The 25,452-nt window shown below is 37.6% G+C and overlaps 1 protein-coding gene across 1 annotated transcript in view; it reads left to right on the top strand.

The window, feature by feature from the left end:
* The window catches only part of Lgr4 (leucine rich repeat containing G protein-coupled receptor 4), a 101,353-nt gene extending 79,085 nt beyond the window's left edge, over nucleotides 1-22,268 (top strand). Inside the window, exons 5-18 of the mRNA XM_048360136.1 lie at nucleotides 2,554-2,769; nucleotides 3,800-3,871; nucleotides 4,816-4,884; nucleotides 5,666-5,737; nucleotides 5,924-5,995; nucleotides 6,123-6,191; nucleotides 7,820-7,891; nucleotides 9,133-9,198; nucleotides 10,924-10,995; nucleotides 12,906-12,977; nucleotides 13,405-13,530; nucleotides 14,945-15,060; nucleotides 15,298-15,381; nucleotides 19,234-22,268. Of these exons, the coding sequence (XP_048216093.1) occupies nucleotides 2,554-2,769; nucleotides 3,800-3,871; nucleotides 4,816-4,884; nucleotides 5,666-5,737; nucleotides 5,924-5,995; nucleotides 6,123-6,191; nucleotides 7,820-7,891; nucleotides 9,133-9,198; nucleotides 10,924-10,995; nucleotides 12,906-12,977; nucleotides 13,405-13,530; nucleotides 14,945-15,060; nucleotides 15,298-15,381; nucleotides 19,234-20,510 (2,455 nt within the window). The 3' untranslated portion in view covers nucleotides 20,511-22,268. The remainder of the gene's footprint in view (nucleotides 1-2,553; nucleotides 2,770-3,799; nucleotides 3,872-4,815; nucleotides 4,885-5,665; nucleotides 5,738-5,923; nucleotides 5,996-6,122; nucleotides 6,192-7,819; nucleotides 7,892-9,132; nucleotides 9,199-10,923; nucleotides 10,996-12,905; nucleotides 12,978-13,404; nucleotides 13,531-14,944; nucleotides 15,061-15,297; nucleotides 15,382-19,233) is intronic.
* Nucleotides 22,269-25,452: the final 3,184 nt, after the last annotated feature.

Below are 25,452 nucleotides of genomic sequence, written 5' to 3'. Positions count from 1 at the left end.
CCTAGGATTATAAGTGTTAGCCACCAGCATCCAGCTAGATTACATCTTACAGATGCTTTTCCTGACCAAGTGAATTTTAACTAGCCACTTTCTCTTTAGTATCCATGGGTGTTTATCTCAGTTTCTTGTTTATTTATGTTGTAGCATGTTCCCATCACTCTTTTATCATTTTGTAATTTGTTTTCTATACTATATGGCCCCCACTTTGCCCCCAGAATGTCAGTCTCATGAGGACAATCTTTATTCCCGTGTATTCACTATTTTATCCCCTGAGTCTAAGATGCTTGTTTAAATCACATGAGTGGCAGGTTATCAGATTATCTACAAGCACAATTTAGTTGCATTATATAGTTAATTTGTATGATTATATGTTTAGTGTCTCTAACTAGGAATGGAAATTCCAGGAGATTGTGATTTTTTTTAACACATTCCTATCTCTTCATTAAAGCAAATCTCCCACACCACTCTGTAGCCAGTATTTTGTGAGTCTATTATATAGTAGATACCAGTCTCCCCTCCCCCGCTCCCCAGGGATAAGTTGTGGAAAAACCCAAAGAATATAGAAGTCTAGAAATGTTTGTTGCTAAGTGGATTCTTGAGTCAGCTGTCCAGTTTCCTAAGTAATCCCTTTTTCTTTTTAAGCATTCTTTTAATTATCTTGTTCTATCTGAAAGAAAGTGTCCATCACATAGATATTTTCCAGACATCTGTCTTTCCTCCACTGCTAGTCTGCCTCTAGAAAGAAGAATGCTTCTGGAATTGGGGACAATTATTTGGGAGGAGCCCAGAACTTGCCAGGCAAGGAAAGGAGGCAGGAACTCAAGTTGAAATTCAGAAAACTGGAGAGATTGGGATGTGGCTAAAGTGATAGAGCATTTTTTATCTAACAAACATAATGCCCTGAGTTGAAAACCCAGTATAGCAAGTATACAGAGGAAAAAAAGGAAGGGAGGGAGGAAAGGAGGGAGGGCCTGAAGAGGTGGGAAGGGGAGAGGGAAGAAGGAAAAAAGGAAGGGAGCAAGGAATTAGTTAAGGAATGGGATGAGGAAGGGAACAGAGAAAAGGACAAGAGTAGATGGGAACGAGAACATAATGTATAGAAACTTCTAACACTCAGAATTTCCTAAACTTGGAATTTGGCAAAGTTAAGGTTTGGGATTACAAACTCAGTAGTACAATACTTGCTTAGCATCCCTTAGACTCAGAGTTCAATCCCAAGCACAACAAGAAATTTAAAAAAATAGTAAGAAGGTTCCCAAACCCCATTTCTTTAAAAATAGACTGATGCTATGAAGTGTGTTTTTTTTTTCAAACAATTTTTTCCTGGTCCCTAAAGGTAAGACTGTGAGGCATGAATGTACGTGTCAAATGTCAACAAGGGATTCAGTGAGGAACATTGTGATTTGCCTAACACATACTTTCCCTCATCGTATTCATACCAGTTGTCTTTTTGTTGAAAAGTGATTACTCTAATTACACTTGGTTTTGCCAACAATAAATCTTAGGACTTAGTTTCCAGATTTTTCAGATGGGAACTTAAATTAAGTATGAATAATCCTACTAATAAGGTGTTCCTTAATTCCAAATTTGAAGAAGCTTTAAAGCCACACTAACTTTGATTGGGATAGTTATTAGTTTTTTCTATGGAGGATTTGGCTTTTACTTAATTGATAATTTTGGCAAGCTACATTTTTGAAAGTAATGCTGAGGGGAGTTTGCTTTGTACAAACTGACACAATGCTTTAATTTGTTTGATGGTATAAGGGCAGTTGGGAATCTACTGAAAATGGTTCACTGCTATTACACATTTGTAAGTATTTTCTCATTTTCTTTTTTGTGGTCCCAAATCAGAGTAACAATTAAATTTGTCATGAAATATTAAGTATAATGTGACACTGGAAATGAAGCACCATATTTAACCTCTGCTTAGTTTTTTTTTGTTTTTGTTTTTTTGTTTTTTTGGCCAGTCCTGGGGCTTGAACTCAGGGCCTGAGCACTGTCCCTGGCTTCTTTTTGCTCAAGGCCAGCACTCTGCCATTTGAGCCACAGCACCACTTCTGGCCATTTTCTGTATTTGTGGTGCTGGGGAATCGAACCCAGGGCCTCATATATATGAGGCAGGCACTCTTGCCACTAGGCCATATCCCCAGCCCTCTGCTTAGTTTTTTTGTCTTGCTTTTTTTGGTATTTTCAATAGGTACACTGCGAAATACAAAGTTCCAATTTGAGTTTTGCGAGAGCTTTCTTCTTTAGCCAAAGAGAAGTAAAACGAAGAGTTTTACTTCTTTAACCAGTGATAGTTGAAGGATTGCGATCCAGATATATCCCTTTTATTAAGAAATAGTTGAGAGAAGTGACGTACTTTCATATAACAGTCTTGGAAGGTTGTTAGGTTTAATACGGACTTCTAGAAATGAAAGAAATATGGGGGATGTTGTGGTTCTGGTCATTTTATAACTCCTTTTTATTTTCAAAGCCCTGAGAAAGTTGTGAGTTGGATTGACTCACTCCACCAGAATTCCTTATTGAGCATGGCATGTCTGTTCCTCTCAGGCGTTTAGATGCCAACCATATTACCTCAGTCCCTGAGGACAGCTTTGAAGGGCTTGTTCAGTTACGGCATCTGTGGTTGGATGACAACAGTTTGACAGAGGTCCCTGTGCATCCCCTCAGCAACTTACCGACTCTGCAGGCATTGACCTTGGCTCTCAACAGAATCTCCAGCATTCCTGACTTTGCATTCACCAACCTTTCAAGCCTGGTGGTTTTGTGAGTAATTTGAACTTTTGTGTATCTTATGTGTGTTGGGGGGGGGAGGGGATCAGATTTCTTGTGACACATTACTATGAAAGCACCTCCCTAATCCTTGTTCTGAATGATTAGTATTTGTGAGTGTTAACTTTTGATCAAGTTTAAATGAACATTCTGAGGGTTTTTTTTTTTGGTGTGGGTACTAGGGCCTTGAACTCCCAGCCTTGTGCTCTTGCTTGACTTTTTAAGGCTAGTACTACTCTACCACTTGAGCCACAGTTCCACTTCAAGTTTTTTACTGGTTAATTGGAGATAGGAATCTCATGGACTTTTCTAACCAGGCTGGGTTTGAACTGTGATAAGTTTTCAGCCCGAGGTGTAGCTAGGATTACAAGTGATTACTAGGATTACATCCTTGCTGGGCTTTGGTGACTTTTGAAATACTAAATGGGAGAATTAAAAAAAAAAAAAGAGGAATAACCATTAAGAGCAGCGAGTCTCCCTAAAATAAATGGTCATTTATATCATGAGAAGAAAAAATTAGGTCATTCACCAAACATACAGCTTTTTTTCTTGTGTCTTAGGAATGAATTTGTTTAGACAATGTTTAAGGAAGCAAAACCATTTTGAGACACAGAAATAAGTTCCAAGGGTACTCCTTATTTTCTTCAGAGAGTATATGACTCTCTGCTTTTAATCTTTCAAAATTTAGATAGAGTAAAGTGGTATTTCTTTTAAAATCTGTTTTCAATCCCACTGATATAAACTTACAGATTTGCTCCATATTATTCTTCCCATAGGAGAGCTCAACAAATTTTTGTTTCCTATAAGTGAAAAGTTAATCAAAGTGTGTTACATTTCCATGGGATTGGGGGTTGAGCTTCTTTCTTTTCTATATGTATTCTGTTTCCATTGAGTCTGTGCTCCATAGTCAGTGTTGAACTGTGTAGGTACACTTTTCCTTTAATTCATACCAATTTAAACATACTGAACAATTATAGTTGCTGTTGAAATATGCTTAATATATTTTGGTGCTTTTTTTCCACAGGCATCTTCATAACAATAAAATTAAAAGCTTGAGTCATCACTGTTTTGATGGACTAGATAACCTAGAAACATTGTAAGTATGTTCACATTGTAAGTCACTCCTTTGTGATATTGACAGTGGAATTCTTTTTACTGCCAAAAAAAGGAAAGTCTTTTGTTTGGAGTTCAGCTCATTTTGCTTTAAAACATGATTAAATGTTTGCCATGAAATCAGTTGTGAACCATCACTTAGGTTTAGTATTAAAAATGACACCTAAGTGTGAACATCATGTTCTTTCCTTCCCCAGATACATATTAAAAGCAACTGAATTTGCAAAGATTTATCTCTTCTCAGAAAATCTTTGTACTTAGCCTCTTGAGTAGATTTTCCTCATTTTCCTGCTAATAATGGAGCTGAAGTCAGTCTAGACTTTCAGGAAGCTTTTATGAACCTCAAATGGAAGCCTTAGTTTCTTGTTATTGTCATCTTCAATAAATTCTGTTTTATGGTATCTTTTTCTAAGAAGTACTATTCAGAAAATTTGTTTATTTTATCCTCCAGTGGTATGCAATTCTCAGAAATTTTTGAACTTATAAACTTGTTGACCTAAACACATCCTAGAGAAGGCATGGAATTTACTTTTTCTATTCAGTGTTCAAGAAGTTGTAACTCTTACTGTTTTCTTTCTTTATTCTTTTTGCCAGTCTTGGGGCTTGGAACTCAGGGCCTGAGCACTGTCCCTGGCTTCTTTTTGCTCAAGGCTAGCACTCTGCCACTTGAGCCACAGCGCCACTTCTGGCCTTTTCTATATATGTGGTGCTGGGGACTCAAACCCAGGGCTTCATGTATAGGAGGCAAGCGCTCTACCACTAGGCCATATTCCCAACCCCCTGCTGGGTTTTGAATGACAATGTGGTTGGTAAGGAAAGTTTACTAACTAGAGGGGTGATCTCTTAACATGCATTTGTTCCCAAAGGCTTTATGACTTGTGACATACATTCAGTATTCTTACATATTCCCCCTTTATTTTGCCCCAGGGACTTGAATTATAATAACTTGGAAGAATTTCCTCAGGCTATTAAAGCTCTCCCTAGCCTAAAAGAGCTGTAAGTATTGCTTCATCTTCTTAATACCATTATCCCCAGAACTGACCAATTTGTGTTCCAACAATGAGATCCTACATCTTCCTCCTCTTGAAATTGTACATAACATATACAAGCAGACATAATAAGCATAGTGTTAGATGCTAATAAAGCAAAAAGGCATGCTGTCCAGTCTCAGACTCACTGGGAAGGCAGGCCAGGAATATAGATTAGTAGCTGCTGCTAGTAGAAATAAGTGTTGAATGAATAGAATAAATAAATTATTCCAGAAAAAGCTTTCATTCTGGCTTCGAGTCATTGGGAGGGTCATCACTAAAGGGAAGGAATTTGACCTGACTTTAAAAAATGGAAACTAAAATAAATGAAAGAGATAAGGGAAGATGTTGAATACTGGAATTATCATAGGTAGACATAGGAATGTACATGACATAACAGAGATTGTGTGTCATCAGTTGACAGCTAATAGTCCATCCATTGCCTAAAGACAAAAATGAGAATACAGCAAAAGATATTTAGGCACTAGAACACTTTAATATCCCCATGCTAAAGTTCTCTGCTGATGACACAGCAGATAAATTCATCAGAGGGACACATTAGTTACAGGCAAAGCAGTGTGTTTAAAAATAATTAAATGTACTCCTAAAATCACCACATTTTTGAAAATCTGTATATGGTCATTATTAGTTATGTTTTGTATAATGTTGAATAGCAATGGATTCTCAGGTTTTAGCTTATCTTACTTCACAGAGGATATACATTTCAACATACTATTTTGTCATTCCAGGGGATTTCATAGTAATTCTATTTCTGTTATCCCTGATGGAGCATTTGGTGGTAATCCACTCTTAAGAACTATGTAAGTATTCTTGAATGTTTCTTTTAATAAAATATATCATCATGTAAACCCTCTCTTCACAAGGCCAAACACTTAAGAAAATGAAAATTTAGGCTTTTAGCTCTAGCTACACTGTGGGCATTGATTTTATAGTAAAAGACTGGTAAACATGAAAACTTGCTCTTTTTTTGTGTGTATATTTTTCAGACATTTGTATGACAATCCTCTGTCTTTTGTGGGGAACTCAGCATTTCACAATCTATCTGATCTGCATTCCTTGTAAGTATTACACAAGCTTAAAAACATACCTGAATATTTATACAGTCTGGAAAATGAAATGAAAAACTTTATGTATATATGAAAAAAGTTAACTGAAAATTGCTTCTTTTCTCCCAATTTCCTAAAGAGTCATTCGAGGTGCAAGCATGGTACAGCAATTCCCCAATTTGACGGGAACTATCCATCTGGAGAGTCTGTAAGTATGTGGCTTTGAAGAAGTAAAGGTAACTTGGCATTGTTCTCGCAGGGTGCTACTCTTCCTAATGATGATGATGGGTTTGAGGTCATTCCTTACAAGTTCCTTTCATTGAGAATCATGATGGGGGTGAATGTATTGGGTTCGGGGTCATTCAGCTCAGTAGAGCTACTTTGTGGACAGAAAATCTGAAAAGGTAACTAAACCTACAAAGTAATATCTCAGTGTCAAATTAGAAGTTTGGGCTTAGGATTTTAGACAAAGTTGGACCAATAGATGCAGATTATCAAGAGCAGGCTGCAAGCCAGGCACCGGTGGCTCATGCCCGTGGTCCTAGCTACTCAGGAGGCTGAGATCTTAGGATAGTGGTTCAAAGCTAGCTCAGGCATGGGTAGCTCAGCCAGGAAAGTCGGTGAGACTTATCTGCAATAAATTACTCACAAAAGGCCAGAAGTGGTGCTGTGGCTCAAGTGGTAGAGCGTTGGCCTTGAGCACAAAGAAGCTCACAGCACTCAGGCAGAGAGAAAGAGAGGGAGAGGGATAGAAAGAGAAAGAGAAAGAGATGATTCATGACTTTGGTAGAGGAAATACTGACATCCATTCCATCAGGGTCTTTTCTAACTCTGTATTTTCCCACCCTGAATTTCTAGTTTCATTGTTTCCTGCACATGTGGGCTGGCTTTGACAGGAGTTGATTTATCTCCTAGATAAAAGTTATTTAAATAAATAAATAAATTTATTATATATAAATGTGTATATCTTCTATACACACCTGTTCTAATGGTTTTTAGTGTCATTACTCAGGCACTTGGTAATAATATTCTAATAGAAATTATCGCCTTTACATAACAATGAAATCCTACCCTGTATAAATAATGTACACTAATTAAAAATTATTGCCTTTCACATTTTCTCATATAACTAGTTCTTGATGAGAATGTTTTAATACTTTAAATTCTTAAGTTTGTTGACTCAGGGCTGGAGATAGGGCTCAGGTGGTTTAGTGCCCGTGGAACAAGGCTACAACTTTGAATTCAAACCCCAGTAGTGTTAAAAATCATAAATGTATTGACTCTTGATAGGTTAAATTTTTAAAAATTTCCATTTTATGGTTCTTTACGAATGAAAACAGGACATGGGAAAGAGAGAAAGCATTAGCTATTAGCACATTCTGGAGAAAGAAGCAACAGAAACTTGGATTGACAACAGTGGAAACATAGGTAGGGGAGAATATTTTAAAATGCAGTGTCTAGGTGACTGAAAGAAAAGACAGAAAGAATATCCAGAGCTGGATGCTAAAGTGGTTTGAAACGCGTTGAGTGTAAGAAGGTGACACGTCATTCAGGTAATTGTAGCCAGAGTGTGACAAGTATGTATTTTTCTCCTGGTCCATTATTCGGACAGTATAAGCACCTTGAGCTCCAAGCTTTCTTACCTTACTGTAAAGATGATGTTAGATTGAGTGTTAATTCACCTTCCCACCTTTAATCCCACCAGGCAATGGGATTCAACGAATCTTTGATGCGCAAGCACATGAGAATTTATTCTTGTATATGAGAATAATTTTGTATACCATCCTCAGTTGAATTATTTTTTAGATGAACAATGCTTTTTTTTTCTCCCTACAGGACCTTGACAGGTACAAAGATAAGCAGCATTCCTGATAATTTGTGCCAAAAACAAAAGATGCTCAGGACTCTGTAAGTTGGATTTGTTCCCCTGTCTCTTCATACTTTTTTGCATGTACTTTACAAGTGTCCCGCTTTGTTTTGAGTGAACTATTTTCAGAAGTAACTTTAACATGTAATTACTTACGATTTACTTCTTTCACATAAATGGGCAGAGGTAGTAGTCTACTAGGGCCAGTGCTGTGCATCTGAATCTGGTTTAAGTTCTTTTGTCTGTCACAACTGTTCTGAGTCATGTATTGAACAAAGAGAAACTAAGCTAGGTTCTTCCTTGATCCTCTTCCTCTCTCCTTCTCTCCCTTCTCTCCTTCCCTTCCTTTCTTTCACTCTTTTTCCTCTTCCTCTTCCTACACCCTCCTCTCTGGGAATTCAACCCAGGGCCTTCACGTGTTATACAAGCATACTATTTCTGAGTTACATCTCAAGCCTGTGTTTTTGTTGTCTGGATTTTTTTTCTTTTTTTTTCTTCCTTATCTTGGCTCTGTCCTTACTCTTGATTCTCCAGGGGCATTCAGATCCCATCTGCTGCTCTTTGGTCCAATAGATCCTAAGATGCACAAGCAGAGCCTAAACCTTCCCCCAATCAGGAATGAAGTAAATATATAGCTTTCTAAAGACCTAGCAATAGATGATCTGAAATGGAAATAAGGATGTAAGAGTGTCACAAAGTGCTAAGTTGTTACTAAGCAGTCAGTGGGAGAGATAGTAACAAAATGACAGTGAGAGCAATTAAATGGTTTAAGTGGGAGGGGCTTAAATGTGATGGCCACCAATGAGAGTAAATAGTGATGAGGTTGGAAGGTAACGATTCTGATTCTTTATTTAATATGAGTGTTTAAAAGTAAGCATATGGTTTCCTTTAGGATTTTTCAGTGAAAAAGCAACAGAAATTATTTATGGCATAAACAATATTGGAAAACATAGAACATTTTCAAACACCTCTAGCTTTATCAACAAACTTTATATTTTCCATATTGTATTTTCTGTTTGTTGCATAATGTAATATATTCTAGCATATTTTATATTATCTATAGCCAACATTATATATTTGGACTTTATGAATCTTTAGCCTCTAGTATCACGAAGGTACCCTGGAAACTTACACGTTTTAGGTTAAAAAAAATTACTTTCTCTTTCTTCATTCAGCTCTTTTTTTTTTTTAAGATCTGAGTTCTGGTTTCAATGCTTCTGAATACAGTTTTTAGTATACTGTTCTAATAGTGACATTGATTTATCAATTTCTATTTTTTAAGTGACTTGTCTTACAACAATATAAGAGACCTTCCCAGTTTTAATGGATGTCATGCTCTGGAAGAAATGTAAGTTTCTCTTTGATTATTTTTGTTATGCTGTATTGGTAGTTCACTGAGCATTTTCTTTTTTTTTTTTCTTTTTTTCTTTTTTTGGCCAGTCCTGGGCCTTGGACTTAGGGCCTGAGCACTGTCCCTGGCTTCTTCCCGCTCAAGGCTAGCACTCTGCCACTTGAGCCACAGCGCCGCTTCTGGCCGTTTTCTGTATATGTGGTGCTGGGGAATCGAACCTAGGGCCTCGTGTATCCGAGGCAGGCACTCTTGCCACTAGGCTATATCCCCAGCCCCTCACTGAGCATTTTCTTTTTTTTAATAAACTGTTTTACTGTTAAGAAATTAGATTTATATAGTCAGATATTCCTTTAAATAAAATGGTAAATTGACCTTTTAAATTTATATCATTTGCTGGACACTGGTGGTTCATGCCTATTATCCTAAGCTACTCAGTAGGCTGAGATCTGAGGATCTCTATAGCCAGACTGGCCAGGAAATTCCATGAGACTTTTATCTCCAATTAATCACAGAAAAAGCCAGATATAGAGGCTGTGGCTCAAAGTCTTAGAGCAAAGTAACTCAGGGACAGGGCCTAGGCCCTAAATTCAAGCCCCATGACCATTAACAACAACAAAAGAATATAATTTATATCATCTATCATATCTTTGTGTGTGTGTGTGTGTGTGTGTGTGTGTGTGTGTGTGTGTGTGTGTGCTATTCTTGGGGCTTGAATTTAGAGTCTGGGTGCTGTTTCTGAGCTTTTTTGCTTGAGACTAGGGCTCTACCATTTCAGTCACAGCTCTGTTTCCAGCTTTTTGGTGGCTAATTGGAGCTAATAGTCCACAGACTTTCCTGCCCAGGTGGTCTTTGAGCCATGATCTTGAGATCTCAGTCACGAGAGTAGTCAGGCTTATAGGCATGAGTCAGGGGCACTTGGCATGTCTAGTTTTGTGTCAGTATGAGGTTTGCTATCTAGGCCTTGCTCTCCCTCAGATTTGGGGGAGTTCTACCACTCATGCCACACCTCCACTTTTGGCTTCATGCTGGTTCATTAGAGATAATTTTTCAAATTTCTCTTCCCATGCTGGTTTCCAACACTGATTCGCAGATCTCAGCCTCCTGATTAGTTAGGATAATAAACGTGAGCCACTGGTGCTCACTCAGCTAACAACTGCCCTTCATTAGACACCTATTCCTCAGGTATTCTCTTAGATACTATAAAAGCGGAGAAGGTAAACAGTCATGAATACTACAGTCCACTGTGTGCTCCTGTAGGACAGCTGTGAGGGAGCCTGGTTGGGCATGGTGGAATGAGAGGCACCAGCTGTCTGGTTCCTGTGCTACTTGTCTTTGTTTTTTTCTCATTATATCATCTCCCTTCTCTCACCTGAGTGGACTTCATAAATAATTTTGATAGTGTGCTAATTAACTTCCAGTTTAATTTGGGATGTAATAGCCATTAATCCTACTTTTTTTTTTATTTTCACGATGAAGAAATGGCAGTTCTGTTTACTTTCCACAAGAGCAATTATTAAGTATGAATAAATACTTAAACTTAGAAAATGCTTAACTAATGATGTTACTGCTCCAAATAGAAAAAATAATTTTTGTTTTGCTCTCTCCTAATCTTTCATTCCCTTCCTTTTTCTTTTTCTCTTTTCCTTCTCCCTCTTCCTCTCCTCCAATTCTTCTTCCTTCTCTTCCCCCCTCCGCCCTCTTCCTCTTCTCCTTTTGTTTCAGTTCATTGCAGCGTAATCAAATCCACCAAATAAAGGAAAATACGTTTCAAGGCCTGGTTAACCTAAGGATTCTGTAAGTTTTTCTGTGATTATTATTAAGACATTTTTTTTTGTTGAGCTATAAATTAATGTCACTGTGATTTTATACCAATAACTTCATTTAAAGATTCATGATCCATAAATATTGTCTACCATGTTACCACACTGCACTTTATATAATCTATTTCAGTACTTTTTACCTGAGCTAGTTGATGCTTTTGTACCTTAGTGAGTGAAAAAAAATTATGTGTATAGCCTGGATGATAGAGTTTATTTTCAAGTTTTAATAGTGAGGTTGTCAATTCTTTAGAGCTAGGGTATGAGTCAACTCTACTAGCTTGCTTCTTGTTTTTATAAATTAAGTTTTGTTGAAACTAATCCAGGCCTTTTGTTAAGTTTCTCATGGTTATGGCATAGTTGAATAGTTTCAACAGCAACCACATGACCTACAAAAGTAAAAATATTCATTCTTTGGCCAAGTAAAGACCAGAGTTGGCTGACTCTTGCTCTGGGCTGTCTATCATGAGTAATATAGCTCATTTATGTAGCAGAAGCAATGATATTAAAATTTAGTTAGGGTCAGGAGTGATGGTGCATACAGTAATCTAAGCTGCTTGAGAATGGAGGTAGAACAACTGTGGTCTAAATCCAGCTCAGGCAAAAGCACAAGACCCTATCTGAAAAAACAACTAAAAACCAAAAAGACTTGAGTGCTCGTCTAACAAGCACATGCCCTAGAGTTGTCCCCAGATATGTGTGTGTGCGCGTGTGTGTGTGTAAATGAATGTATGATTCCAAGTTCTGTCGCTAGATGTGTGTGTGTGTGTGTGTGTGTGTGTGTGTGTATTAATGGTGTATATTTGCATCGGGCATAAGCCTGGAAATAACAGAGACGATGGAGACAAAACTATTACTATCTTTATAGAACTTTAGTTCATAAAATGTAATACACTGAATTAATGCATATTTTTAAATATTGAAAAAGTTAATATATTAAATCTATTTTTCTGCTGGTTCCCCTTTAAGTAAACAAAGAGGCTGTGTTTATAGCTCGGGGGTAGCACAATGGCCCAGTGTGCCATTGATTTGTGTGCTTTGGATTTGTGTGCTTTGGATTTGGTCCTAGGTACCATATACAAGCAATAGCAAGCAACAACAAACATGTACTGTACTAGAGGTTATGCAATTGTTGTGTGTCTGTTGTGTCTATCTTTGTGGTGAATAGGCATTCTGTAGGTGTGGCAGTCATGGGGACAGGAGCTTGCTCCTAGTTGACTTTGAGAGCACTGATTGACAGCCAGGAAAAGCGAGTCTTTTCATGATTTACAACCAACTTGTTTCAAGTTTTTCTGTTATTCAGCAGATGTGTTCTGTAACGAACTTAACGAATCTTTAAATTTCCAACTTAAGTGTGTTTATAGATTACTCCTCTGGTTTGTTAATTCTGTAAAGGCAGAATTCTTTCAGGGTTCCTGAATATAGAGCTAGCTTTGCTGTTGACAGGATTTTTATTTCCTGCTTAGGGAAAGAAAGATATCTGTAACCCTCTTGGAATGCCCTTGTTTGGTTATTGATTATTTGTCTTCCCTCAGAGTCTTATCACTAACCTTTGAGAAGGCAAACACTATGAAGCCTGTTTTTATTTTCAGTGTTGTAAGGGCTGGGTTTTCTTCCTCTGGCTAATAGTACCAAAGGTTCTCTCATATCATTTATAGTTTTGAACTGGTACCAGAATGATAAAGGTGAGAATATTCACAACTGTTTTGAAACAGTTGCCAGCTTTGCTGCTATAGGGAACCTATTTTAAGAAATACATTTTCATAAAAGAGAGGCAATGAAGCCTACAGGAAAAAATGTTGCTGGACAAGATTGAAGGTCTTTGTTATCATCAAAGATATTATGTTTCATCTTCAGAAAAATTAACATGTTACTTCTAAATTGCAGAGATCTGAGTAGAAACCGGATCCGTGAAATTCACAGCAGAGCTTTTGCTAAGCTTGGGCCAGTTACTAACCTGTGAGTATGCAGATAATTATATGAAATATTATAAAAATTATCTAGAGCTATAGAGAGAAGATTTCTTTTTCTTTTATTGAGATAGTGTCTCACAATGTAGTTCAGGCTGGCCTTGAACACTTGATCTTCCTGCCTCAGCCTCCTGAGTGCTGAGACTCCAGACATACCCCCCTCCTAAACTCAGAAACTTGAGTTTTAACATGGTACAAATCAAAATAACTGTAACAATTTAGTTACTTCCTCATCAATATGATAAAATATATTGATATAGTAATGGCCTTTTACATGATAGATATATGGTAGATATATCATTTTACACACCAAACATCATTTTAGGGATATAAAGTTTATGATGTTAATGTATGTAGAGATGTTTTATGTGATTTGCTACATAAGGAGCTAACTCAAAGTCTCATTCACATTTTAGAGATGTAAGTTTCAATGAATTAACTTCATTTCCCACGGAAGGCCTGAGTGGGTTAAACCAGCTGAAACTTGTGGGCAACTTTAAGCTGAAAGATGCCTTAGCAGCAAAAGATTTTGCTAATCTCAGGTACGTTTTTGCTTATTGTTCTTTTTCACTGAGTTTACAGTAAGCCCCCAATTATAGTGTTCTTTGCTTTTGTTTTTTCCCCATTTTCTTTCCTTTTTTCCAAAATTTTCTTGCTAGATTATGTTTAAGAATATTTTCTAGGGGCTGGGGATATGGCCTAGTGGCAAGAGTGCTTGCCCCGTATACATGAGGCCCTGGGTTCAATTCCCCAGCACCACATATATAGAAAATGACCAGAAGTGGCACTGTGACTCAAGTGGCAGAGTGCTAGCCTTGAGCAAAAAGAAGCCAGGGACAGTGCTCAGGCCCTGAGTCCAAGTCCCAGGACTGGCCAAAAAAAAAAAAAAAAAAAAAGAATATTTTCTAACCTTATCTTCATAGATTTGGTAATAGAACATGAGTATTGTTGAGAACATGAACTAAAAATCCAGAACATTTTAGTGTTTTGATAAATAAAATGGCTTTTATCAATAAGATATCACAAACAATCTAAATGTGAACTAACAAGTAGATATAATGCTGTAAAACTTCATAGAGACCAGATTTATGGCATGATCTCATTATGCATAGTGAAAAGGACTTGAGACTATTATGGAGGAAGAAGACCATAAATACTTTCACTACATTTATATGAACAAAGTCAATTTATTTAATGGTGCAAAGTCACAAGTGGCCTTGGATATTGATGTGAAATGAAACTACCAGTTTCATATGGTAAATTGAGCATAGTTAAGACATCTATAAAAGGTGTCATAAGACTTTTTTTTTTTTTTTTTGCCTGTCCTGGGTCTTGAACTCTGGGCCTGGGTGCTGTCCCTGAGCTTCTTTTGCTCAAGGCTAGTACTCTACCACTTTGAGCTTCAGCTTTTTCTTAGTAGTTTATCATCATACACTTTCCCGCTCTGGCTGGCTTTGAACTGTGATCCTCAGATCTCAGCCTCCTGAGTAACTAGGATTACAGGTGTGTGCCACTGGCACCTAGTGATATTTACTTTCAACTGCAATATTATTATGAAATTTACATATGACTTGACATGCATTCAATTTCAAAGTGACAAGTTTGTGATATGTCTTCATGACTATCTTCATGAGTTTTACCTGAACGCTTTTCTTAGGTGAGGAAACTGAGGCCTGAGAAGAATAAATGGCCAGCACATATAAAGCACATGGCAGTTAGGTCTTCTTGACTCACCAATGGAGTTGTCAGAGATAAAAGTCGTTTCTAACCAAATGAAACCCCATCTGAGAAATTGAGACTCAATGTATATTTTATTATTTGTTTTTTATTAGTTGTACAAAGGGATCTCACTTCCAGAAGTCAGATTATAAGTACAATGTATGTATGTTGATCATTGTCACCCCCACCACCATCCTCCCTCATCTTTCAATGTGTATTTTACAATTTTTTCACCAGGTCTTTATCAGTACCCTATGCTTATCAGTGCTGTGCATTTTGGGGTTGTGACTCTTATGCACATTTAAACACAGAAGATAACAGTCTCCAAGACCATAGTGTGACAAAGGACAAAGGCAAGTGCATGAACTTTGTGAACCAGAACACTCCTTAATACATTAATCAATGTGTCTGTATTGTAATCAGTTTGGGAAGGATCAATATAATGTCTGTGAGAAAAATGGCATTTCCTGTGTGGCCCATATCACAGTCATGTTATTAAGACTGGATTTACATGAGGGGAAAAAATGGTAGGCAAATGCTTTTGAATTGCATCCACTTTTCTTTGATCATACTTTATGTGATATGTTCAGGTACTGCCGATGCAACCAATGTCACAAGCAATGTTGAAAACGAAGAGCATAGTCAAATAATTATCCATTGTACGCCCTCAACAGGTAAGGCCCAACATAATTTGCCATAATTTTCTCACTTTAAATAAACATAAATTAAGTAATCTTGACACTTATGGAGATAGATGTGAATTCTCTGGAGTAGGGGTGGGACTAGATGATCCTGTAAGGCCTACTGATTGCAGTGTGGTCGGCCTAACAGGCAGCTAGCTCAAGCACTTCTTGCAGGATCTCAGGGTCCTAGAATCCCACTATGCACATTAACAAGATTTTTCAGGGTAAGGATAGTATATACTGCTTGAGAGACACTTTGTCCCTCTCTCTCTCTCCCTTCCTCTTTTCTTCCCCTCCTTCCCTTTCTCTCTCTTCCTCCCTCCTACCCTCCCTGCTTCCCTCCCTTCCTTTTTCTATTTCTTTCCCTCTCTCTCCTCCTCCTCTTTTTTTTTTTTCCAGTACTGGGTTTGAATTCTTGTACATGTTAAGGATGTTCACTACCACTTAAGCTACTCCACTAGCCCCTATTTTGCGTTATTTTTGAGATAAGGTTTTACATTATGCCTCATCTGTCTTGGATATTACATCAATTTATGCTTACCTGTTACTTGGATTACAGGAATATGCCACCCAACCATTGTGTTTTTCTCATACCTTGGGAAGACAGGTACATGCCAAGGTGTGCAGCAGTATTATGTTTTATTTTAGTTTGATCCAAACTGACCTGGAATCTTGATCCCTTGATTTTTGCTTCCCAACTAGCTAGGATTACGGGCTTGAGCCTTTGTACCTGCAAGAGTCACTCCCTACCATATCAGGATTTGAACTCAGGGGCCATATATTTTGCTTCATATTCTTGCTTTGCCACTTGAGCTTTGTCTCTAGAAATGCTGGTTTTTGGGTTTTTTTTTTTTGTTGTTGTTTGGTTGTTTTTGCTGGTTACTTTTGGAGATAAGATTATCACAGACTTTTCTTCCCAGTCTAGCTTTGAACCTGGTTTCTCAGATCTCAGCCTCCCGAATAGCTAAGAGTACAGGTGTTATCCTCTGGCACTCAGCTAAGAAAGGCACTTCTTAATGCTCCTTTGATTCTTTCTACAAATCACTGGCCTATACGGATTTTTAATATAGTATTTTTTAAAATGTAACTAAGCCACTTTTTATGATTCATTAAATTTATAAGTCTTGGGAAAATTAATAAACTTCTGCTTTATATTTGGCTATGATTGCAATGTAATATTATACCTAATCTAACAAAGATGGATTAATAATTTGACTACAAAATAAACTATTTTTGGTGAAATGTAAAGGGGATCTCATTACTGTGATATCACAAGATAATCTGGACATTGATTTTATGTCAGTCACACATTACAATTCATTACTGTGACTGCCAGACTGTCAGCTTTTTGTGATGCTGAGCACTCATTGAATATTAAATACAGTGATTTGTGTAAAAAATAGGCTTTTTTTTTCTTGTATGATACTGGCTTTTGAATTCAGGGCCTTTTGCTTGCCAGCAAGTGCTCTACTAATTGAGCCACATCCTCAGCCTGATAATAAGCTTAAAGTTAGCAGATACAAATATGGATATGCATTGTGGGTCTCTATGTATTCATTTTTAGAAGATGGGTGACCACTCACTTGCTCCATTGGAGGTTATATGTTAGAGAGTATACATAAAGAGCTGAAGATCCAGTGGGAAGGAAGTCGCTTTCTTAAAGGGGAGGTTACTGATCATGCAGTGATTCCATGTCTTCAATACTTATTGGCCATGATAAAGCTGGTCTGAGCTCATGTTAAGATGATATTAAGGGTGAACTCAGTTGTAGTAAACATATACATGCATACATGTGCGTGCATGCACAAACACAGATGTGCTCATGCGGAAGCAGGCAGTACCTAGTACCTAGATCATTTTAGGTTTGAAGAAGGTGACAGGCTTCCAAAGAGAGAATCTGTTTAGACTTTTGTAAGAAAGTAACTCCACCCTTCTATGAAGCAGCTCCTCAATGGTGTCTTCTCCTCCCAGGTCAGATGAGCTACCCCTCCTTCTTGAAAAAGGATGAGTTCCCATACAGAAAGAAAGTTAAAGTTAAAGAGCTTCCCTTATTAGCACTTCTGGTAGGAAGAATTAAAATTAAATTTAAGTAACTATTTGTGTGGGGTGGGAGCAGTGGGCAGAGTGTATGTGTGCCAGTCCTGGGACTTGAGTTCAGGGTCTATCTGGGTATACTCCCTTAGCTTTTTTTTTTTTTTTTTTGCCAGTCCTGGGGGCTTGGACTCAGAGCCTGAGCACTGTCCCTGGCTTCTTTTTTGTTTAAGGCTGGCACTCTGCCACTTGAGCCACAGCGCTACTTCTGGCCATTTTCTATATATGTGGTGCTGGGGAATTGAACCCAGGGCCTCATGTATATGAGCCAAGCACTCTTGCCACTAGGCCATATCCCCAGCCCTCCCTTAGCTTTTTTGCTCAAGACTGACTCTCTACCACTTCAGCCACAGTAGCACTTTCAGCTTTTTTGCTGGTTAATTGGAGATACCATTGCCTAACCTTAAGTTACAAAATTTTTGTGTGATTTGAAAATCAGGTGAATGGCTTTTAGGTCTGTAAATATTTTGACAACTAAAGTGCTTTGTTGCATATATCAAATTTCATGACAGTTTGGAAAAATAGAATGTATCTTTTAGATAATTATAATGTATAGATTCTTGTGCTTTTTTTTCATTCGTAGTTTTTTAACTGAAGCACTTGTCACTTATGACATGGATAGCATGTGATAGTGAGTTTCTAGAAAAACAATTCAGTTATTGATGTGCTGGGTGTGGTGGGTTCTCCACCCCCCTCTCCACCTTAGGAAGTAGAAATCAGGAGAATGACAATTCCAAGGCATCTGGGCAAAACAGTCAAAACCCTTTCTCAATCAATAAAAAGCTGAACACTGTGGAGCATACTTGTCATCCCAGCATAAATGAGAATCAAGGTCCAGGTTCTCCTGCACTGGCAGTATGGTTCAAGAAATAGAGTTCCTGCCTAGCAAGTGTAAGGTTCTAAATTCAAGCATGAGTACCAGTACCAAATAAATAAATAGGAAAAATTACTAAATCTGTTCTCACAATTCATTTATATTGTAGTGTTGTTTGTATTAAGCCTTATATAAATAATTATATCAACGTGGGTTTAATCCTGGCTTTACTGTCTTGAAGAATGACCCTTGTTGAGTCAGAGGCTTTAAAATGTCAATTTCTCTGGCTAAAACCTGGAGATAGCTTTAGCCTTCCTCATCAGGTTGCCTTTTGAAGCTATAAGAACTAGGCAATAATATGTTCAAAATATGTACATATATGTATACTGTTATAAAATTCATGGGACTAGAAACAAGAAATGGGAAATAATATTTACTAAAGTCCAACTATGTATCCTGTATCCTGCTTAAGCACATTGTGTGTCTAATTTTACATGTTTCACAGTTCTGTGAAACAGGCATTATTATCCACAAGTGATAAAATGAAATTTATACAGACCTAACTTGCTTTCTCTAGGTAAGATTACATCTCATGAAGCATTTAATTCCAGGCCCTCAATAATTATCACATGCTTTTTATATTAGACACTTGCGTTGTGTCTTAATTCGATGTAATCTACCGTGAGGTGTTCCCCCCTTAGAAATACTTCTTTGAAACTTTATCTAATGCTTACTAAATGAAAGCCAGTTTATTTGTAAAATTAGCCTATTCCATGACTGAAATATCTTAAAAGTAGTCATCTTTCCAATTTGATTAATTTATACAGGTAGCAGATTCATTCTAGATTCAACTATCATTAGTCTGTGAAGTTGTTAAGCATAGGAGATAAGGCATTTTCTCAATTGTCTCTTACTGTATTTTTCTTTTTTCATCATAGGTGCTTTTAAGCCCTGTGAATATTTACTGGGAAGCTGGATGATTCGCCTTACCGTGTGGTTCATCTTCTTGGTCGCATTGTTTTTCAACCTGCTTGTCATTGTAGCCACATTTACATCTTGTGCATCACTGCCTTCCTCCAAGTTGTTCATAGGCCTGATCTCCGTGTCTAACTTATTCATGGGAGTCTACACTGGCATCCTCACGTTCCTTGATGCTGTATCCTGGGGCAGGTTTGCTGACTTTGGCATCTGGTGGGAGACAGGCAGTGGCTGCAAAGTAGCTGGGTTTCTGGCTGTTTTCTCCTCAGAAAGTGCCATCTTTTTATTAATGTTAGCTGTGGTGGAAAGAAGCTTCTCTGCCAAAGGTGTGATGAAAAACGGGAAGAGCACTCATCTCAAGCACTTCCAGGTCGCTGCCCTGTGTGCTTTCGTGGGGGCTGCAGTCGCGGGCTGTTTCCCCCTGTTCCATGGAGGAGAATATTCCGCATCACCCCTGTGCTTGCCCTTCCCTACAGGAGAGACCCCATCGTTAGGATACACTGTGACCTTAGTACTGTTAAACTCCCTAGCGTTTTTATTAATGGCCGTTATCTACACGAAACTGTACTGCAACCTGGAAAAAGAGGACCTCTCAGAGAATTCCCAGTCTGGCATGATCAAGCATGTGGCATGGCTTATCTTCACCAACTGCATCTTCTTCTGCCCTGTTGCGTTTTTCTCATTTGCACCCTTGATCACTGCCATCTCAATCAGCCCTGAAATCATGAAGTCAGTCACCCTGATATTTTTCCCGTTGCCCTCTTGCTTGAATCCAGTCCTGTATGTGTTCTTCAATCCAAAGTTTAAAGAAGACTGGAAGTTACTGAAGCATCGTGTTACCAAGAAAAGTGGATCTGTGTCCGTGTCCATCAGCAGCCAAGGGGGTTGTGTGGAACCCGATTTCTACTACGACTGTGGCGTGTACTCTCACTTGCAGGGGAATCTGACTGTGTGCGACTGCTGTGAATCTTTTCTCCTGACAAAGCCGGTGTCGTGCAGACACTTCATCAAATCACACAGCTGTCCTGCATTGGCAGTAGCTTCTTGCCAAAGACCAGAGGGCTATTGGTCTGATTGTGGCACGCAGTCAGCCCATTCAGACTACGCCGATGAAGAGGACTCCTTCGTCTCGGACAGTTCTGACCAGGTGCAGGCCTGTGGAAGAGCCTGCTTCTATCAGAGCCGAGGATTTCCTTTGGTGCGCTATGCTTACAATCTACCAAGAGTAAAAGACTGAAGGACTGTGTTTCCGACCATTTCCTCATCAACCAAAATCACAGTGTTTTATAGAGTGGACCCTATTCTGATCTTTCTTCTGGGAAGCATGTCTGTAATTACTGTTTGATACCATGTAGAGGAAAGGCAAGGTAGCAATTTATTTCTCAATCCCAGATATTTTCAAAGGACAGGTGCCTAAACTATAAATTGGTGGGAAAAGGAAAAAAATGTAATGTCCAAGCCATGTGGGGGTCTATTTGAAATAAATAAAACTTGAAAAGAATTTGGGTGTAGTCTTGCGATATAAAGTTCGTTCTTTGTGAGTCCTAAGATGCAAATTTGTGTCTGTTTCAGAATAAAGCACAAGGTAGATAACAGCTGTTAATATTTTTTTAATTTAAATGTGATTTTATATAACTGAAAAGTCTTACTAATTTTACATAATATTTCATCATTAATCTCAGGACAATTTACTGCAGGGGTGAAAAAAGGGACGGTCTCCCAACTGGCACTGTGAGATTATGCACAGGCATTACCTTTTTGTTTTGTATTTTCATCTTGTTCATGTGATTCATAAATCTAAAACCTGAAGATGTCTTTAAAACTATATTAACAGCTGTTAGATTTCTAAAAACAAAACAAAAACATAGCCTAGCTTTGGGTCCTTATACATTGCTTTGGTTGTGATCATAGTAATTTTTTCCCTCAGTATTTTGTAATTGCACTACTGAGGAAAAGCAACGGGCTAATCATTGTGTGGGTTTTGTTGATTTGGCTAAAAATAAAGAGATTTGAATCGTTCCTGAGGGATTTGATGGCTCTGTGCAGTTTTCCAATTGAATACGTGTTTTCTGACATCTCTTCCTCTACTGATTTTTCCCTCAGTTTTGTGGGCATGTGCTCTACTAACAGTTTGTAACAAAAGATAAACTGGGGGTAAATATAATTAAGTTATTGGAAGTAACTTTGAGTAACTCTGACAGAAGGCACTTCCATTTATTTCTCAACGGCTAGATTTTCCTGTACTGCTAAATGGACATATCTATACACCTTCTCCACTCACTCACTTATAAAATGGCCCATTCAGTGGCTCAGATGTTGAACTCTAGTTAGACACACAAATGTGCCATTGGGGGAGGGGGGTTGAGAGTAGATAATAGTAAAGTTAAGTGCTATGTCCTTAAATATTTTCTAATTACTTGATTTTCATCTGTGGGCTTCTGATGTGTTTCTATGTGGAGTCATAAAGTTATAATTGCTCAGTAAGTTTTTTTTTTTTAAATGAGGTCAAATCAATTGCAAACCCACTGCCATGTGAATTAGCCTGAATATACAAAAAAGTTAAGCTAAGTTGCAGTTTAATAATTAAACTGTACATACTGTGCATATAATGAATTTTTATCTTATGTAAATTATTTTTAGAACACAAGTTGGGAAATGTGGCTTCCGCTCATTTGTTTAATTAAAGCTACCTCCTAAACTATAGTGGCTGCCAGTAGCAGAAAGTTAAATTGTGGTTTATATACTTTTTTTTTTGCATTGTAAATAGTTTTGGTTGTACATTGTCAGTGTAATAAAAACAGAATCTTTGTATATCAAAATCATATAGTTTGTATAAAATGTAGGAGGGGTTTATTTACAGTGTGCTGTAATTTTGTATGGCCAACTATTTACAAGTTTTAAAAATTGCTATCCTATTTGTATATTTACACATGTGATAAATGGTAAATCATAACTTGGTAAGAAAATCCTAATTAAAAGCTTTTTTCCTACAATTCAAGTTACTGAAAACTTCATTCATTTAAAAAATAGGGCCAAGCACCCATGGTTTATGCTAGTAATCCTGTCTACCTAGGAAGCTGAGGTCGGAGAGTTGGTGTTCAAAGCCTACCTAGACAGGAAAGCCTGTGAGACTCTTATCTTTATTTAACCAGCAAAAACAAGAAGTAGAGCTGTGGCACAAGTGGTAGAGTGCCAGTCTTGAGTAAAAAATGCTAAGGAGTAGCTCCCAGACCCTGAGGTCAAGTCCTATTACTAGTGTGTATGTGTAAGTGTGTGTTGTGTGTATGTGTGTGTACACACACATGATATATAAACGTGAGAAATATAAGTAGATAAAATAAAAATGTGAGAATACAATATTGCATTCAGTATTTTGAATTATTAAAGTTTCTAGAAAAGAATCTATTTTGCTTTACTTTATAGGTATAATGAATTTACTTAGTGTTTTGTAGGAAAATTTAAAGAGTATTTGAAAAAATAATGGAAGTAACTAATAGTGAACTACTTTGAAAATCTAATATTTAAGACTGCTTCATTTAAATTTTGAAGTAGTTTTCTCCTAAGTTTGACTATATCACAGGAAACAAATTGTGAAACTTAAGAGAATGCCAATTAGATCTTTGTTTCAAAGACAATGACTTTAAAATATCTGCATGGTGTTAAATAAACATGGTCAACTGCCTGAATATTAAGTATTCACAGTGTTCAATCCCTCATCCACAAATGAGAAATCAGTTGCTTTAGTGAAATTTAAATAAATCCTTGAACCAGGTAAGAACCAGGTAACACATGAGGTGTTGTGTGTGTGTGTGTGTGTGTGTGTGTGTGTGTGTGTGTGTGTGTGTGTGTTTGGGTACAGGGGCTTGAACTCAGGGCCTCATGCTTTGCTCAACTTTTTTTACTAAGGCTAAGTAACCTGAGTAGATAAGATTATAGGTGTGAACCCCTGGCACCTGGCTGTTTGATAAGTATACTTTAAATTTCACGTAGACTTAAGTTTCTATAACCAAAGAATACTATAATTACCCTTCCTTTACACATTTACTCCATTCTAATCTCATTTAACTTCACCTTGGTTCACTCACCCCTGCCCAACCACTCTGCCTCTTCTTTTGAAGCTAAGGCATGTTTCACCAGTAATTCTTCAATATGTCCAGTGATGCATTAAAGTTGTAGACTATACTGCCATAGAACTGGAAATGGTATTTTTGTAACAGAAAGTTACCTTCACTTGCAGAAGGCTTCAGAACCAACAAAAACAATGACCTCAAGTACAGCAGCACCATGTTATTGCCTCATAGCTTTGGGGGCTCATTGTTAGTCATAATGGTGACCCCCAAAGCATCAAAGAAAAGGCATATTTTGTTTAGTAAAGCACCTTAAGGAAGGAAAGTATATTGCATTTTTATATTCCTACACTGAAATTGTTTGGTGGAAACATTTGGAGTTTAAGTGGTAAGTTTACATTATTCCTGAGCTGGAAGCTTTGAGGAGTAGTGAAATAATATTACTGTAAGATAGATTATCTCCTGTTTTACACAGGAATAAGTTAGGATTGTAAAGGTCAAACAGCTTAAGGATATTTATTGAGGAAAACCATTAATTCAAAACCAACTTTTTCTACTAAACCTTTTTCTCCCTCTCCAGAGTTAGGTTATCTCTGTTCAAAAACTGCATCTCTTCCTTGGGAAGTGCCAAAGAATTTGATGTTACTAATACTAGAAATATTCTGACAAAAAGTTTTAACCAGTTATGCTAATATTCAATAATTAGGGTAAAGAAGGAAACTGTTCATTCCTTGATCATTTAGAGTATTTAATATATTGTTCCAGATTTCTTTCATTTTTACTGTGTTTTTACTGCAAGTTTTAACACAATACCTCATTTAAGTAGTTGCAGGGTTGCATTTTTGTATTGCTGTTTTTTTGTGTTTGTTTTTTTACTTTGTGAAAACATTTAGATATTTATTTATTTGCCAGTCTTGGGGCTTAGACTCAAGACCCAAGACTCAAGGCCAAGTCCCTGGCTTTGTTTTGCTCAAGGCTAGCACTCAGCCACTTGAGCCACAGTGCCACTTCTGGCCTTTTCTATACATGTGGTGCTGAGGAATCGAACCCAGGGCTTCATGTATACGAGGCAAGCACTCTTGCAATTTTTTGGTAACTTCAGCTTCTTTGTCCTGAAATTATCTTTTGTTGCAATTAATTTCTGCCATGTCCAATTGTTTTGTGTCAAATTTTGCCCAAATCTAAATGACTTCAACAATTTTTTGTAGCACCCTCGTCTGCAACAAGTTTTTGCGTTGTTTTTGCCACTGTTCTCACTTTGTGAACCTGAAGCAGAATAGACAGATGAGGAAATAAATTATATTATTATTTAGTGATGATATTTCTGAGCAATTGTATTGGACAAAAGCTCTGTTTGTCTACAGGTGTACACAGTTTTATCAGCATGAATAAAGCATCCAGCTTCAATTTCTCCCTTGCTACCACCCCTAACCCCTGAGGAGCATGCCCCCTGAGGTATCACAATGTTTCCTTTTCTCATAAGACACTTATCAACATTAAAAAAAATGACCTTTCATCATAAAGGAATGAGGGTTTTCTTGGGTGGTTACATACACCTGTAATCTCAGTATTCAGGAGGGTGAGATAAAAGGATTTCAAGTTCTTAAGACAGGCTGAGCTATATAGAGAGATCCTGGCTCTTAGTCAGATAGACCTAGATCTTTAAAAAAAAAAAAAAAAGAGTTTATGGTAAGGATATCATCTACCACTTAGCACAAGCTAGAGGGTTAGCATGTAACTAAAGACTTGAAAGAGGCTAAAACATCCACACGCTGCTTAGGACAAACTAGTTCCCTTAAGATGCCAGAAAAATAACACTTCTAAAACAGGAAGACTGTGCCAGATCTGTGTGCTGGTGCCTCATTCTTGCATTCCTGACTACTCAAGAGGCTGAGATATGAGGGTGACAGTTTACAGCCAGCCCATGCAGAAAAAGTCTGTGGACTCTTCTCCAATTCACTAGCCAAGATCTGGTGTGACTCTGGTGGAGCGCTAACAAGAGCACAAACAAGAAGCCAAACAAGAGCACAAGGTCTTGAGTTCAAATTCCAGTACCAGCACCCCTCCCCGCGAAGAGCATTCTTAGATAAAAGTTCTCCGCCTTCTCCCAAA

Source organism: Perognathus longimembris, chromosome 13, assembly GCF_023159225.1.
Source record: "Perognathus longimembris pacificus isolate PPM17 chromosome 13, ASM2315922v1, whole genome shotgun sequence".
Classification (NCBI taxonomy): Eukaryota; Metazoa; Chordata; class Mammalia; order Rodentia; family Heteromyidae; genus Perognathus; species Perognathus longimembris.
The sequence above is the reverse complement of the archived record's forward strand: the minus strand, read 5'-3'. Positions and strand labels throughout refer to the sequence as shown.